At 46.9% G+C, this 16,202-nt stretch overlaps 1 protein-coding gene across 4 annotated transcripts in view; it reads right to left on the reverse strand.

Moving 5' to 3' along the window:
* The window catches only part of MYO1E (myosin IE), a 109,442-nt gene that overhangs the window by 46,381 nt on the left and 46,859 nt on the right, over positions 1-16,202 (reverse strand). For all 4 annotated transcript variants that reach the window (XM_084816629.1, XM_084816631.1, XM_084816627.1 and 1 more), the window contains 5 exons: positions 15,192-15,279; positions 11,189-11,278; positions 9,726-9,857; positions 7,591-7,725; positions 1,069-1,201 (listed from right to left, as the gene is read on the reverse strand). In XM_084816629.1, the coding sequence (XP_084672755.1) occupies positions 1,069-1,201; positions 7,591-7,725; positions 9,726-9,857; positions 11,189-11,278; positions 15,192-15,279 (578 nt within the window). The remainder of the gene's footprint in view (positions 1-1,068; positions 1,202-7,590; positions 7,726-9,725; positions 9,858-11,188; positions 11,279-15,191; positions 15,280-16,202) is intronic.

Genomic DNA, 16,202 nt, shown 5'->3' on the forward strand with positions numbered 1-16,202 from the left:
GCAAAATCAATGCTGCTGGGCATATCCGGACAGGCGACCCATAAAAAAAACTGCAGCAAAACATGCTTATCAAAACGCATCAACTGGTGTGGAGACCCTTCCATTCAGCAAAGAGGTTTTATACTCTTGCAGGATCTTTGGTCTTCCTCCGCTCCTGAACTAGTAAGCTTGTTTATATTGGAATTCCAAGGCAGGAGCAAGTAATTGGTGGTGACTCAAGCAAGGCAGAGAATCGACTTCCCCTTCCCCCCCCCCTCACCACCACACAGCTTAACAAGGGGCACAAGCTGGTGGAAACTCTCCCATGCACGCCCCATGGAAACGCACGGGCCACTGCACAAGAGCACCATCGCTACAGCGGGCAGCCACTTCAGCAGGCAGAACCAGCCTCAGGGGTCGGCATAATTGCAAGGCACTTGTCAAGGCCCACACCACAGCAGGGGCCACACAGGCGGTCCCTGGAGCCTTCTGGCTTTGCTGTCCCTTCCCTTTGCTGTGGCTGCTTCGCCTGCTTTCTCCTGGGAGAGCCAGCAGCGAGAGGAGCAAGGAGACGGAGCAGTGGCCTACACCCACACCCTGCGTCTTCCCTCTCCCACTCTCTCTCGGAAGTAGTGCAGATGGCCCAGAGGGAAAGGCAGGCAAACAGGCAGCAGCAGCACTGGCAAGAAGGAGGGACAGTTCAGGGAATGTCCTGCTTAAGGCCCCCCCCCCCCGCCAGAAAAAAAACTGGGCTTGCACTGCCAAGGGGCGTGCATGTGAGAACCTCTCGTGGTTTTGTATCCCATGGGTCAGATCTGTCTCCGATTCTGGACACTGCCTTATGGGGTGGGGGGCAACTATAGGGAAATCTCAAGGTGCGCCTATATCTCTTGCAAGCCTGGATCCGTTGCAAGCACAGATGTGGCTCTGCTAGACTGTAGCCCACACATCTGGTACAGAAAGAAGAAGTGGTTTGCCGACTGGGCTGGCTGTTCCCGGTATTTTCCCTATGGCATCTGCCCCTCCCTCCCAGCCCTGGCCAAACACCATTTGGGGCCCAAGTCTTGGGCAGCCTGACGGGCTACCTACACTCCTCGCTCTCCACCGCAGCATAGTTGCCAACTTCTTTGAAGCTGATGTTGCCCAGGTGAAGCACCCCAGCCACGATCCGCAGCACCAAAGCCTGCTCCTCTGCGAAGATCCCAATCACATTCATGGCATGCTGCAACGATTAAAGAGGGCAGGGCGGGGAAGAGCAGCAAAGGAATTAAAAACCAGCCTCAAGAATTCTGAATTTCCTTTAAGCAAACAGTAGCGAGTCTCCCTAGGTCGTTCCAATAGCGTTCAAAGACATGTCCTGCTGCAATCCTCACAACAACGATGTGAGGCAGGCTGGCATTATTATCTCGGTATCACAGACGGGAGCAGTGAAAGCAGAGAGAAAAAGTTGAAGGGGAGGTCTGAGAGTAGCCAGCAACCAAGGTGCACAGGCAACATTCAAACCACCATCCATCAGCCACGGTGCTATACCAACCAACATGATGCCACCTCTCCCTGTGTCTCTCCCTCTCCCTCTGAATCTCTCCTCAAAACCTGCCTTTCCCACCATAAAGACGCATGTGCAACTGAACTGCAGCCCAGACACAATGACCGGCTGCCTTCATTCCTTCTTGTCCTCCCCTTATTCCCTCCTCTCTCCCCTGTCTTTGAGGTCAACCTCAACATCAAAAGCTTCTCAAAGCCGAGATCCGCCTTCTTAATGTTCTAAACCAGGGGTGCCAAACCTCCAGCGCACGGGCCACCCCGATCTGATGTGCACAGCCCCTTGGGCCCCTCCAGGGGGTGGTGCTTGGGCTCCAGGCCCTGTCACTGGAGGAATCCCATCAGAGGGCATCCCCTTGCTGCTCTCACATCAGAGATGGGGGCGCGTGCTGGGGCTCACCTGCACCGGGGAGCACAGCTGCTCTTCTCCATGTGGACAAATCCCGTCATCCCTCTTCCCGCTGTTATCTCTGGTCTCAGACCAGAGAGAGCTGCAGGGATGTAGGGTGGCTTCAGCCTGGGTCCCTTTCTCAGTGCTGGGAGAAGGCACAGGTTTGTGCCTCCTTCCAGCACGAAAGAAGAGAAAAAAAGGATGACATCCTGAGATGGGGTGGCATCACAGGGTGGGGCCGTGCCCCCTCACATCATCTGGCGTGCAGTGGTCCTGGTGGAGGGGCCCTCTGTCCCCCCACCCCAGAACAGTTCTGCACCCCTGTTTTAAACTTCAAGCTATGGTTTAAGATCCTGGCTGGTTTCAAAGCTGGTAACCATGATTTCCAGCTCTGGATGAAGGGGAAACTATGGTTAATTGGAGGCTTCCTGATTTAACTGCCAGGCATTTTAGTCTTTTAGCTCTGTTGTTTTAAATCTGTTATTGTATTTTAAATCTCTGTGCTGCTGCTAGGTGTTGTTGTGGTTTGTACTCATATATTGTAGTTTTAAGCTTTTACATTTTATATTGTATTTTATTATGTATTTTATGGTTTTAGTTGTCGTGAACCACCCAAAGAGCTTCAGTGACTGGGCGGTACAGAAATGTGATAGATAGACAGACAGACAGACAGACAGACAGACAGCCAGCCAGCCAGCCAGCCAGCCAGCTGTGGCTCAGATTGAGGAGCTCCATGCCTGAGCAAAAGGCAGTTGCATAGCTCAGCTTCATATGATCATCAGCTTCGTATGTATGAAGTGTTCTGAATGCTCAACAGAGCTATATGAAAGCTTATTCTAAAACAAACTACACCAGAATGGGCACATTTTTAACCTGTCCCGCCCCCACAACATTTAAATGCCAGCATTAGAAATCACTAAAGAATCGCTCTAAGCGCTAGCCCAAAGTTTACAAGGGAACTGAAAACAGTACAGACCTAAATACCTGCAGCCAAATAAACTTAATGTTAGTTATTGCATGTTTTTAATCCTGTTTTATTTTAATGAAATTAAAACCATAAGTGCTTGCCACTCATCTTTGTGCCTTTGGGCTCGCTGACCAGAACACAGGAAGAAGGGTGAAGCTCTTTATGACTAAGAAATGGGGCAGAACCCTTTCTGCACTTCCCCCCTTTTATCTAAAAAATCTCTCTTTTTAAAGAAAATAAAAAATAAAAATGAAAGCTGAACGTTCAGGGAGGGGGCCTAGAATCTCTCTGTGGGGGCCAACCTCCACAGGACATTCTCCCCCTCCCCCTAGCTCCCTGTTGCTACACCCTGCCTTTTCTTGCCACAAAACCTTACTTCAAATAAAAATACCTTACAATGTGGAAAGAAGGTTTCCAGATGTCTTTTCAAAATCACTTAGAAAGCACAATAAGCAAGGAAGAGAAGGCATAAATCTCAAAAATTGTGAAGCAAGGAACTCTTGTGCAAAGTTTATGCTCTCCAGCTGTTTCCTCCCATGCAGCAAGGTGAGGTGGAGGTGTTTAAGCTGCAAGGGAAGAGAACAAGCATTCTGTTTAAAAACCTTCTTCCTCTTACACAGGGGGTTAAAAAAAGTTTTTACAAGCAGGAGAAAACTGTTTGCACTCTGTTTTGTCTGGTTTTACTCTTGTGTGCCTTGTTAAGGGCCTAACTAAGGGCACCTTCAGGTGTTTCTGGACGTCTTCCCCTCCAGGGGAAAAAAGAAGCTTTGCAATCATGGGGTATGTGTGTGATTTTAATCTGGAAAATGACAAGGAGGGAAGATTCTCTGCCAGAGCCACAATCATTGAATCCCGCCCCCTGCCGCCTCTTACTTTTTTTTTAAATTGTACATAGCCATGACTAGGAACGTTTCTATACCGGGCGTTTACTGTGCGCTCGTCAGTCCCTGCTCACGGTTGTTTACAGGCCCTTTAGATGAAGTCGTGACCCTCCAGATTCACTTCTGTGTCTAAAGAGCACTTTCGGCAAGTTTTTTTTTGAGCAGGGGCAATTTGTTATTTATTTGTAAAAGTGAAAGAAAATGTTTTTCCACCTGTGAATTTGTGCTATTCCACTATACCACGGTGCCACCTAGAGGTTATGTAGCAGAAAAGCAGGAAAGGAAACTCCCTTCGTGTAGTGCTCGCATCTCAATTCTGCTACGAAACTGAAAGTAGATTAACGGCCTCATGTACAAAATTTGTCTAATCCCCTTTAAAGCCATTTAAGACACAGTCCATCACTACATCTTGTGGAGCAAATCCTATAAAGTAGTGACACACTGTAAGAAGATGTCCTTCCTTTTGTATGTCCTGAATCTCCTACCATTCAGCTTCACTGAGTGACCCCACTGGCATTCTAGTATGGTGACAGAAGGAGAAAAACTTATCTCTATCCACCTTCTCCCTTCAGTGCATAATTTTTATAGGCCTCTACTCTATCCCTCCTTATTTGCTTTTTTTCTAAAATTAATAGCCCCAAACATTGCAGGATTTCCTCCTAGGAAAGCGACTCCAGCTCTCTGATGATTTTGGTAGTTTCCTCCAATCACAGATCACACAGTGTGTTATTTAACCTCTCTGAATGGCCTACCTGCTGGATTATTATTAACGTTTTTATACCACTTATTAAAAAAAAAACCCCTCTCAAAGAGGTTCACAACATTAAAACATACATGATAACCAGAGACACAAACATCAAAAAGAACAAAACAGGATTCATGGGGTCCACATGAATGCAGCCCATAATTCAGAGTTAATACAGGGGCTGCCAGATTAAATGGCTAAAACCTTCCCCTTTAGGAGAGCTCTTGGCCATGAATGGTTTTATGCTCCTGCATTCATCCTGTTTTATTTTGTTTTTAGTGCTGTAAGATGCTTGATGTTTTAATACCCTCTTCATATTTTGTGTATTCTGCTGCATTTAGTGATTTTATCATATTTGTTTTCACTTATTAGTCACCTTGACTCCTTTGAAAGGAAGGCGGGATATACATTAATAAAGAAAATAGTTTCACAGACTCTCCCATTCTACCTTAAATTGCTGTTCATAAAAATACAGTAAAATACCCAGACATTAAGGATGACTGGGGTTCCTGTTTAACCAAGACATGAAATTGGGTTTCAGATCCCAGTTAACAGGCTCTTGGTTAACCTCAGCTGTGGTTTACATCAGTGCAGACAAACTACAGTGAAGGCGAGAGTGTCGCACATCTTGTCAGCAGTTAGATATCTCTGTGGTTCTAATAATGCATCCTTCCCCAACCTGTTGCCCTCCACATGTGTTGGACTACAAATCCCATGATGAGATTGATGGGACTTGTAGTCCAACACATCTAGAGGGCGACAGGTTGGGGAAGGCTGTAATAATGCATCTTTGAATAGATCTAGTCTATGAGGTTATGGGACCCACCCCCTGGCGTTCACCAAAGGAGGTTAAGACTGCAATCCTATACATACGTGCCTGGGAGTAAGCCCCATTTAATTTGATGGGGCTTACTTCTGAGTAAACATACAGAGAATTGCACTGTGAGGTGACCATTACCACCCTAAAGCATGGGAAGAAACATGCACAAATCAGGAGTAATATGTTTTGGATTTAGTTAGAGGGCAAGGATGTAAACAAAGGACATGGGAAAAGAACCAGAGGTAAGTCATTATTCTGGAAATAATTAAGCAGAGGCATCCCCTCAGCCACCCCGTCCCTAGTCCCCAGTGAGTCAGCTCCTGACTGCTACAAGGCAGGGTGGGGGCTTGTTTTAAGAGGGGATTAGACAAATTTTTGGAGAAGCTGAAGCCTGATCAATGGCTATTAGGTATGATAGCGAGGAATGAAGTCTCTGCATTCAGGAGAGCCTATCACCAAACAGCCATTGCTGGGGGGCAACAGCAGAGAGGGCCACTGCCTGCATGTCCTCCTTGGAGGGTCCGTGGAGGCATCAGGCCCACTGTGGTGGATGCTGGACCACACGGACTTTGGTGTGAGCAGGAGGGATCTTCTGGCATTCTTATGACTCCAAAGTGGGACAAGATGATGATAACAATTTATTTGCTTTACGTGTCGCTCCCCACCACAAGAGCAGTCTTGAATCGACTTACACACACAATGCAGAAATCCATAATTAACAGAACCCCCCCCAAAATCAATCAGCACAATAATACAAAATAAACACCGTAAAACTATAATATAAAAACAATACAATACAAAAAGTATTCACCCACAGCACACAAAGTCTCTTCCCCCACCCCCCAGCCTAGAATGAACAACTGGGCCACAATGTCCAATCGCCTGGGAAAATGAGCACGTCTTTGCCAAACAGCATTGGCATCAGATGGGCTTCCTGGGGATGGTGTTCCACAAATGCAGGGCTAAAAAGGCCTGTTCCTGACCTGCCAGCCCCAGAGCTTCTCTTGGAGGGGGCACGCAGAGAAGGCGAAGCAAGAGCCCTTCTCTCCTCGCCTCCACGCCTCCTGTCTCCATGGTCTCCCCCACTCTCATGAGCCCCTTGGGGCAGGGACCCATCTCGTTTGCCAAAATGCCTTGGGCCACCTCTCCTTAGCACCACGTACGTGCACGGCACAGCGCAAGCATCAGCTCAAGCTTCTCTGCTGATCTTGCCAGAAGTCACCTGGGGCTCTAGCATCTCGCTTGACAACCGAGTTGGGGAAAAGGGCAACACACAGGCTGCTCATGCGCGATTTCTTCCTTCTGAACTGGCTTTCGCCCGAGAAACTGGAATAACGAAGCCGCCGTACCCTCTCACACAGAGACCCACTAACTGTGTATATGTTATACGCCATTGTTTTTATTGCCTCCTGACAAAAGCCTGTTGGCTTTGTTACATGTTAAACAGGTTTATATTGAATTTCCTGCCAATGGCATATTCCTCCTTTGTGCCACACGCCAGATATTTTCTGGCTGTCTTCCAGGGAATCCTGGATTCCCCCAATGAAGAGACCAGCCATGGAAGACTAAACTTCCCTGCGCCGCAGTTCCTCTGCCATAACTGATCTTTGCCTGGAACAGGCAGCCCACAAGGGAGATCTCAGGGCCTTCTAGGACATGCTCTCACACCACATGGGGAAACAGCAGAGATCCAACAGATCAGTGCCCCACAGAATGAGCCAAAGAAAGTGCCCAGAATCTTTTGAAGGTAGATGTACAGGGCGTCTTAAACCAACAAACTCAGCATGGCAAGGGAAGCCCTGAAAGTGTGGCTCACATAGGACAGTTACAGTTTGATGGAGGACAAAATTGCTCCGGAACTGCTGTCTCAGGGGCCTAGTTAGACACACACACACACACACACACACACACACACAGACCTCTTCCAACCATTTCACTATCTGCAGGGAGATTAGTTTACATTAGCTGCAAAACATTCTACCAAGACCACCGAATTTTAGCCCAGGGTGCTATCTGGCCAACAAGATACCTAAAGGCCCATTCCAACCTCACCACTGTGGCCTCCCAGGCAAGGATCCCAGGCCAATGTGTAATGTCAGAATGGGCCCAAGACTCCCCATTCCTTTTTTAAATAAAAAAGCAAGTTGCTAGTTTGCACAAAATGGCTTTCATTCTCATATGCGTGGCCATCACTGTACAAAAACGAAACGTTATTCCATTTTCACTTAACTTGGAAATTATGGGAGGGGATGGGGGGTGAATTACCAGCGTTTCCTGGAAATCCGATTTGTCATTTATGTCCTCCACTTTGTAGGATCCTGAGAGGCTCAAGTAGTGATAATAGTCCATACTAGTGACACCAAGGCTGGATTTTTGCTCGCAGGAAGCGCCTTCAATAAGCTGCAGGAGGAAACGCAGAAACAGCACTGTTAGCTGCCTCTGTTCATTCAGAGTCAATCCGATGTGTCTATTTGGGACTGAGGGGGAATTTGGTTTTATCTGAGGAAGTCAGCGGCTCTCATCTTCAACTTGAAATAAAAGCAGTGAAGCAGATGGGCAGAACATCAGCCCCAGGGGACAAATCCAGCCCACCTGGGGTCCTAACCCAGCCGCCCAAAGTTCCCCGGAGGGCCCTGCCCCATTCCCCTGGGGCTCCTGATTGGGGATTTCCCCCCATTCTAAAAGGTGGAAATGCCCCTCCAAAGGCCCAGCTACTGGCAGGAAGAGCTTCGAGCTATGATAGGCTGGCATCTGAGGCCCTGCCCCTTTTGCCTTCAGTCCCACCCACCGCTGGACCACAGTCCCCGAAAGCTTCCCCAAAACGGAATGCAGCCCTCGTGGTGAAAGAGTTATAGAATCATAGAACAGTAGGGCTGGAAGGGGCCTACAAGGCCATCGAGTCCAACCCCCTGCTCAAAACAGGAAGCCAAGTCAGAGCATCCCTGACAGGTGGCTGTCCAGCCTCGTCTTGAACGCCTCCAGTGTGGGAGAGCCCACCGCCTCCCTAGGGAATTGGTTCCATTGTCATATTGCTCTAACAGTGAGGAAGTTTTTCCTGATGTTCAGCCGGAATCTGGCTTCCTGTCCCTTGAGCCCATGATTCCGTGTCCTGCACTCTGGGATGATCGAGAAGAGATCCTGGCCTTCCTCTCTGGGACAGCCTTTCAAGTACTTGAAGAGCGCTATCATATCTCCCCTCAGTCTTCTCTTCTCAAGGTTAACAGGCCCAGTTCTTTCAGTATTCAACATCCCTGCTGAAAAAATACTCCTATTCTGAGAAGCGCTACAGAAATTACATGGGATGCTAAAGGACGGGAGTTTGCCAGGCTGCGACACTGCCACTGGAAGTGAAAGATGGAGCAACAAGTGCCCCAGAACAGCATGCCCTGCGGACGCAGCTCCTAGCTCAGTGGCAGCTCACGCACTTCGCACGCAAAATGCCCCATTCCCAATATGGTTCACAGGACTTTAGGCAGCAGAGCTCAGAAAGACCCTGGAGAGCCCCCTGCCAACCAGTCAGAGGGGACAGCAGTGAGTTAGACAGGCCAATGGTCTGCTTAGTTTAAGGCACAGGTAGCAACCTGGCCCCTCTAAAGGTCTTGGACTACATCTCCCATAATACCTGCTCATTGGCCCTGCTGGCTAGGGCTTATAGTAGCTGTAGTCCAACACATCTGGAGGGCCCAGGTGGAGGAAGGCTGGTCTAAGGCATGCATAGGTGGGGAAGGACCCATAGTTCAGGGACAGAGCCCCTGCTCTGCATGCAGGAGGACTCCGTTTGAATCCCTGGCAGGACCCCCCGTTAAAAAGAGGATTGTGAGAGGCAGGACTGGGAAGGATTCTTAGAACAGAAGAACACAAGGAGAGCCCCAATGCTGGATCAGACCCAGAGTCCATCTAGTCCAGCGTTCTGTTTACACAGAGCCTAACCATCTGCCTTCTTCTCTTCCTGAGGCTTGAAAGAGCTACTGCTGGGCTGGATGGACCAGTGCTCTAACTCAGCCTAAAGCGGCTTCATAGGTTCAGCTACGTTCACCTGGCGTTGTCAGGAGAACTAGCCAGGGAAGGCTTCTTTACATATGGCCCAAGAGGTTGGGTAATATCTAGTCCAACATTCTCCTTACAAGCCTATCAGAAACGAAAAAGAGCAGCCACTGCTTGCTTCAATGGGGCTCATGGCCTGCCATGATGGCTGGGGATGATGGGAGCTGCAGTCCAAACACATCTGGAAGTTACCAGGCTGGGGAAGGTTGGAACAGGAGAACATTCTTGTAGATCCTGCCATTCATTCCAGTGGAAAACGCCGACGTTTAAAAAACACCGAGAGAAACCTTGATGTTGTTGTGCTTTGTTTTTTAAAAGAGCAATACAACCCCCCACCCTCTCCAAAGGCATCTCACCTGATAAAAGATGTGGAAGCTCCTCTCCCCAGGATTCCTCATGACCACCCGTGATTTCTCCAGCAGGAAGTTGGATATCTTGCCTCCATCTGGTTCCCCACCTGGACTAAACTGGATTTCAAAGTATTTCCCCTGCAACAAATAAAGGATGCAGATGGTTGAAAATGGATTAAGTAAATACTAGTCTCAACACTAAGCCTTGGCTAACTGCTTGCAGGCATTTTGTCCATAGTGCTGCAGGTTAAAGTTGGATGGTTAAAAGGAACACATTCTTCAAAATGCTTTTCACATGAAGTCTTGTGCTGCAGGGAAAAAAGAAGACCTTTAAAAATTGTTTTGGGTTGGAGGTATTATGACACTCATCTTTCAGTCCCACTGTTGCATCTGAAGAAAAAGAAAGGAGAGGGGAAGGCACCATCAACAGGGAGGAAAGAAGAGATGGAATTTGGTTTCAGAGCATAGTTAAGAACACAGCATCATGCATCTAAGTGCCCCTGAGGAAGAATTTGCCAGAATGCATTGGGCCATTAAACTTTTACTCGTGGGCATCTTTCAGACCCTCTCACTCGTTTTCTCCCACTATTTGTCTCCGGTCACACAGACTTAGCAGGTTTTGAAACACTTTATTTGATTACACTTCACTTGGAACCACTTCAAAACCTGCTAAATCTGTTTGACCAGGGACAATAATGGAACAGGGGTGGGTAGTGGGGAATGAATGTGCATATCCTGGGCAGCAGTGGCACTATTATAACACATTCAACTATCTGAAAAAAGTATTATTGTTTCTCTTGTGCTCAATTGTCCTAACCTGAAGAAGGAATAACTTCATGAGCCAAAAGGCACAAACATTTGCACCCTGGCTCTTTCACTCACTCACTGACCTGATTCGCACGTAATGACAACCCAGAGTATGGGTCGAGTATGGGTTCAGTATGGGTTGTCACTGAATCATGGGTTGTTGTTACATGCAAAACTTGCATTATGGTTTAATTATGGATTGTTAACCATGAACAACCCAGGAAGAGAACCCATGGTTTGCTGTCGGGTTGAGAACTCTAGGTTGTTCATGGTTAACAATAACAGAATAATTGTTCACAGAATTTTACAGAGGGTCCAGGAACAAAGTTTTCAATTTGACGTCCTCCCATGTCTTCCCATCACTTCTTCTGGCCTTTTTCTTACCAAAAGAAAAAGATCCATGAAGGAAGAAAAGGCAGAGCAGCTGCTCCAGGCCTTCGGATCATTAGCACAAGGAGCCCATGGTCAGGAAGCATCCAGGGAAAGGAAGCAAACTAATAGAATCACAGAAAACTTGGGGGAATTCCCCTGCCCCCTGCAAGGTTTTTCATAATCCCTCATCCTCCCTCTCTTTGCTTTTTCAGCCCACCCAAATGAAAAAGAGTATCTTCCTTTGTCATTCCAAAAGCATTTCCCTCCCCACCCGGAAGAGAAGGACTTACAAATCTGCTGGAATTGTTGTTCCGAACTGTCTTGGCATTCCCAAAGGCCTCCAAGAGAGGATTGGACTGCAGAATTATGTCCTTCACATGCTGGAACCAAAAATATTAAATGGATTAACTGAATACAGGAAAAAGACATTGGATAATAAAAACAGCCTTCCTTAATCTTCCAAACTTTTACAAATAAATGGTGCAGGGCTAGACAGACCCTTTAGGTTGTTCAATCACTGGCACATTGGCTTGGGGCCAGATTATCTGAAGGACTGCCTCTCCCATATGTACCTGCCTGGACCCTAAGATCATCCTCAGGGGTCCTTCTCCAGGAGCCCCTGTCAAAAGAGGTAAGGCAGGTGGCTACCAGGAAAAAGGCATTTTCTACTGCGGCACCCCCGTTGCGGAATGAACTCCCTAGAGAGGTTCGTCTGGCACCTACGCTGTACTCTCTCCGGCACCAGGTGAAGACCTTTTTTTATTTTCCTAGGCATTTTTAGCAATTTAGCATTCCAGGTTTTTTAGCTCTGCTGTCTTAAATCTGCTATTGCATTTTAAATATTGGCACTGCTGCTAGGTTTTACTCTGGTTGTATTTTTATTCTGTAGTTTTAATCTATTATATTTCATATTGTATTTTGTGTTGTATTTTTTGTGGTTTTAATTATGTGAACTGCCCAGACAGCTTCAGCTACTGGGCAGTATAAAAAGGAAAAAAAATCTAAATTAAAAGGATCTCAGAGCCAGGAAGAGGCCTCTACCTGGAACAGAGGCAGCTGTTGGAGAGGACAATACCGGGATGCTAGTCATAATGGCTGCGGAGAGCCCTCCCACCTCAGAGGCAGTATGTCTCTGAAGGGCAGCTGCTGGGAAATATGAGTGGAGGGGGCTGTTGCACTCACGTTGGCTTCCGAAAGGCATCTGGTCGGCCACCGTGGGGACAGAATGAAGGACCGGAGAGGCCTTCTTTATTATTTATGTATTTAATACACCTTCATGCATTCTTCTTTGAAACTTGCAGGAGAACAGTTGCCTCGGATGAGTGCAAAGGATCCTAACAAAGTTGCAAGAGGATATTACATATTCTCTCTCTCTCTCTCTCTCTCTCACACAGACACACACACACACACACACTCCCCCTGCTCTCTCTCTTCCCTCGCCAGTCATCAAAGACAATCACATCCATTTCATCACCTGTTTTCTGGCAAGAGTTCAGTCTGAGTTTGGCTCTTGCAGAAAGGGTAAAACAACTGAAAAGGGTTATTTATAGTATGCGATTAAACCCATTCCAGAACCAACACAGGTGCACATTTCCGTTTGGTTGCGCCTTCTCTGGCTACTGACAGAGACTAAACTAGGCAGACTGTTATCATTGTCTCCCCTGGTAAAAACAGGAAGGACGCAATCAACGTGAGTACAGCAAAGCAAATAAATTACAGGGAACTGAGGGGCAACGCTAACAGGCACCCGGCACAAGGAAGCAGCCACCGGTTCCCTAAAATAGCCTGCCTGCCCATCATCTGATGATCTCATGAACTTCCATCAGCCAAACTGCAAAGCTAACCCGCTGTGTTACCTTTAGCCATTATTATTATTATTATTATTATTAATTATTAATAATAATAATGACAATAATAATATTCCTATTCTGCCCCATAGCCGAAGCTCTCTGGGTGGTTTACAAAAGTTAAAATGTTAAAACACAATATACAAAGTTTAAAAACCATTTATATAAAACATATGGACAATATATACAAACATATAACTAAAAACAACTTTGAATTACGAACATTTTTTTAAAAATCCAACAATAAAACACAGCTTATAACAACTGCTTAAAACAGTATACAAAAGCCAGGGAAAGGATCAAGAGTCCTCAAAGGGGAGGCCTGCCGGAATAAGAGCAATTCATTGTACATGCAGCATCACAAGCAGCCATCTTAAAAAGGTAAAACACACACAGTCTGTATCAAGGCACACGGCTTTTTATGGGGATTTGGGGGGAGCGCACACCTGAAGTTGGCATTTGGGACAAAAGGCTCCACAGCTCCAACACTGTTCAGGTGAACAAAAAAGATCTGAGGGCACTCTCTCCCTGTCTCACACCTCCTACAGATGGGAGTCAAAGCTTTGTGGGCATGGATCATAGAGACGGAAAGGGCCAAGGAGGCTGCTTTCACGGAAGGGTGGGTGGGTGCTGACCAGCAAGCTGCCCATTTTTCAAAGTTTTTTTCCTGACTTTTCAGCTGGAGGAGCAGGAGCCAGAGATTGGGGATTTACTTTCTTTTTGTGACAGGGGAAGGGGAAGGAAATTAGAACTAATCTTTTTAAGGGGCAGAGCTGGAAGGGATTTGAAAGTTTTGAGGTCAGTCAATTGACCCCATCCTCTACTTTCATTCTGTTTGTGATCTCTTGGGCAAGTCCTTTGACTGTCAGGGTCAAACTAGAGCCATGATGTGAATCACGTGGTTAGTCAGGAGGATAAGGGGAGGCACAAGGTGTACAAAATTCTGATGTTCTTATGTTCTTAGGTCATAGCGAGCAGGATATTTTAAACGGGGGGGGGGGGGTGATTTTGACCACAATGGGAGCAAAGGCTTAAAGCCCCTGCACCCCTCCCATCCCATTTCAGTCTCGGCCAGGCCCTTCACATCTATAATTCCTGTTAAGAGAACATCCTGTACGCTTGGGCTCACCATGCGACTAGCGCTGTATCTAGTTCGGCCTTTCGCCTCCTTTAAAATGGATGTGGCCTTGCAGCAGGCCATGCGGGTGGAAGCCGTGGTTTGGGGTTCAGCCCCCACCTCTGCCTTGCATTTGGATTGAGACCTTGGGCCAGTCACCTCTCTGCCATTTCTGTTTCTAATGGCGGTCAACCAAATGCTTCTGTGACTCTTATGAACAGGGCCTGAGGGCATCCCTTTCCGGTGCCTTTCTCCCCAGCACTGGTATCCAGAGGTGTAATGAGCGTAAGAAAAGCCCGGCTGGATCAGACCAAGAGTCCATCTAGTGCAGCATCCTGTTTACAAAGTGGCCAACCAGATGCCCACGAGAAATCCACACACAGGACACGAGCGCAACGGCCCCCTCCTGCCCATGTTCCCCAGCGACTGGTGTGTATAGCCATCCTGCCTCTGCTCCTGGAGGTAGATAGCACCATCAGGACAAGCAGCCATGGATAGTCTTCTCCTCCATGAAATTGTTCAATCCCCTTTTAAAGCCGTCCAAACTGATGGCCATCACTATGTCTTGTGGTAGCAAATTCCACAGTTTAGCTCTGCGCACCCATCAGCTTCATGCGATGGTCCCCTCGGGTTCTAGTATTATTGGCCCCCTTGGGTTCTAGTACTGGGTTCTCCTCCCTCTAGTAGAGGGAGGAGAATGTCTCCTTACCCACTTCCTCCACACTATGCATGATTTTGTTCACCTTTGTCATGGCTCCTCTCACTTGCCCTTTCTCTAAGCTAAACAGGCCCAGGCACTGTACCACTTCCTCATAAGGGAGTCGCTCCAGCCCCTTGATACTGCCTTCAGACATGGAGGAACTAGTAAGCCATCACTGCTGGCAGGAAGAGCTTCAACAGCTGAAGCAGCATTGGCTGGTGGAGCCAAGGGAAGGTGTGTGAGAACGGAGAGGTCTTCTATTTTTCCCGCTTATTGGAGGAGGCATTGGCCACCACTGGTTAATATGTCTATGTGGAAAGTGCATCAGGAAGCCACAAAGGAATTCATCTCCACCTGGCTCTGTAGTCCCAAGATATTATTGACAATAATATTGAGCCCATTAAATGAATAAGAAAGTAATGATGTCCCAAATTAACTGAGGCGGGGAGGGGGGAGGTCTTTTCCTTAAGGTTCAACTTGCCTCAGGCTAAAACAGTGAGCAAAAAAGGAGGTCAATAAAGGGGTATCATCCAAGAGTAACCAGTAAGATAAACAGAGCCTGAGGTCAAATACACGGTGTGTTGATGTTTTCCGCCCAGACATTTCCCCTCCCACCACTATCCACTCACCTGCACCTTGGGGCCGCCTCCTGATATTTTGGAGATGTAACTCATGATGTACTTGGCTCCCACAGTCTTCCCAGCACCACTTTCACCACTAGGAGAAAGTGAAGTAGGATATAGTTGAAGTATGTGCGGCCCCCAACCTGCATCCTGGCATCTTGTGCAGCCCTCAGGGCAGAAAAGGTTGTGCGCCCCTGGTTTAGGATTACATCTGAAAAACTCCACTGTGTTCTTTAGATGTGCACACACTGTTTTATCCAGGTTTTACAGTTATATTGATTAGGAGCCTGATGCATTTGCTCAATATAACAGCTATACAACCGCGCGAGACCATGGTGCAATATTTATGAATGGCACTAACCGGACACAAGGCTGGTTCTTGCTCGCCTAACCAGTTCTGAGCCTGGATTAAATATCAATGAAACCTCTCCAGGGAACTGTGGTTATTCCAGCAAAAGGATTCTTCTAGAGCATTTGTCCACCAGTTCCGCCCTCTTCTATTGCTTTTCCAATAAGCATGAACCAAAATGCACTCTGTTTTCTAATTTCATACCACTTTAGGAATCTCCCACTAGAAGCATTCTGCAAAAATATGCATCTTAAGTTTCAGATGCAAAGCAGATATAAGTGACTCTAGACCACTAAGAGAAAGAAACATTTTGTATTCCATATCCATTTCAGGGAATTCTATTTTGCTGCCTATTAAGTGGTCCCATCTACAGTTACAAAATACTGCAAAGTGTGTTGAAGGTTTTAAAAAACTAACATAAAAGAGAGAAAAGTGAAATAAAGAGTCTTGGCAACAGGCAAGAGCAATTGCTAAGTTATAAAAATAAAGTTTGTTTTCAGTTTTGCAGTTCCTCTCGTTCCAAAAGTCAAAGTACACAATGTATATATGCAGATTTTTTAAAACAAAGAAACTAATATACAGATTAATAATCTAACACAGTAATTCTGTACCTGAGTTACACCAACTGAGGGACTATAGAATCTGATGGAACCTGAGATGTGCCACTG

This window comes from Heloderma suspectum, chromosome 11 (genome assembly GCF_057233095.1).
Source record: "Heloderma suspectum isolate Gila_16-S chromosome 11, 16-S_ref, whole genome shotgun sequence".
Classification (NCBI taxonomy): Eukaryota; Metazoa; Chordata; class Lepidosauria; order Squamata; family Helodermatidae; genus Heloderma; species Heloderma suspectum.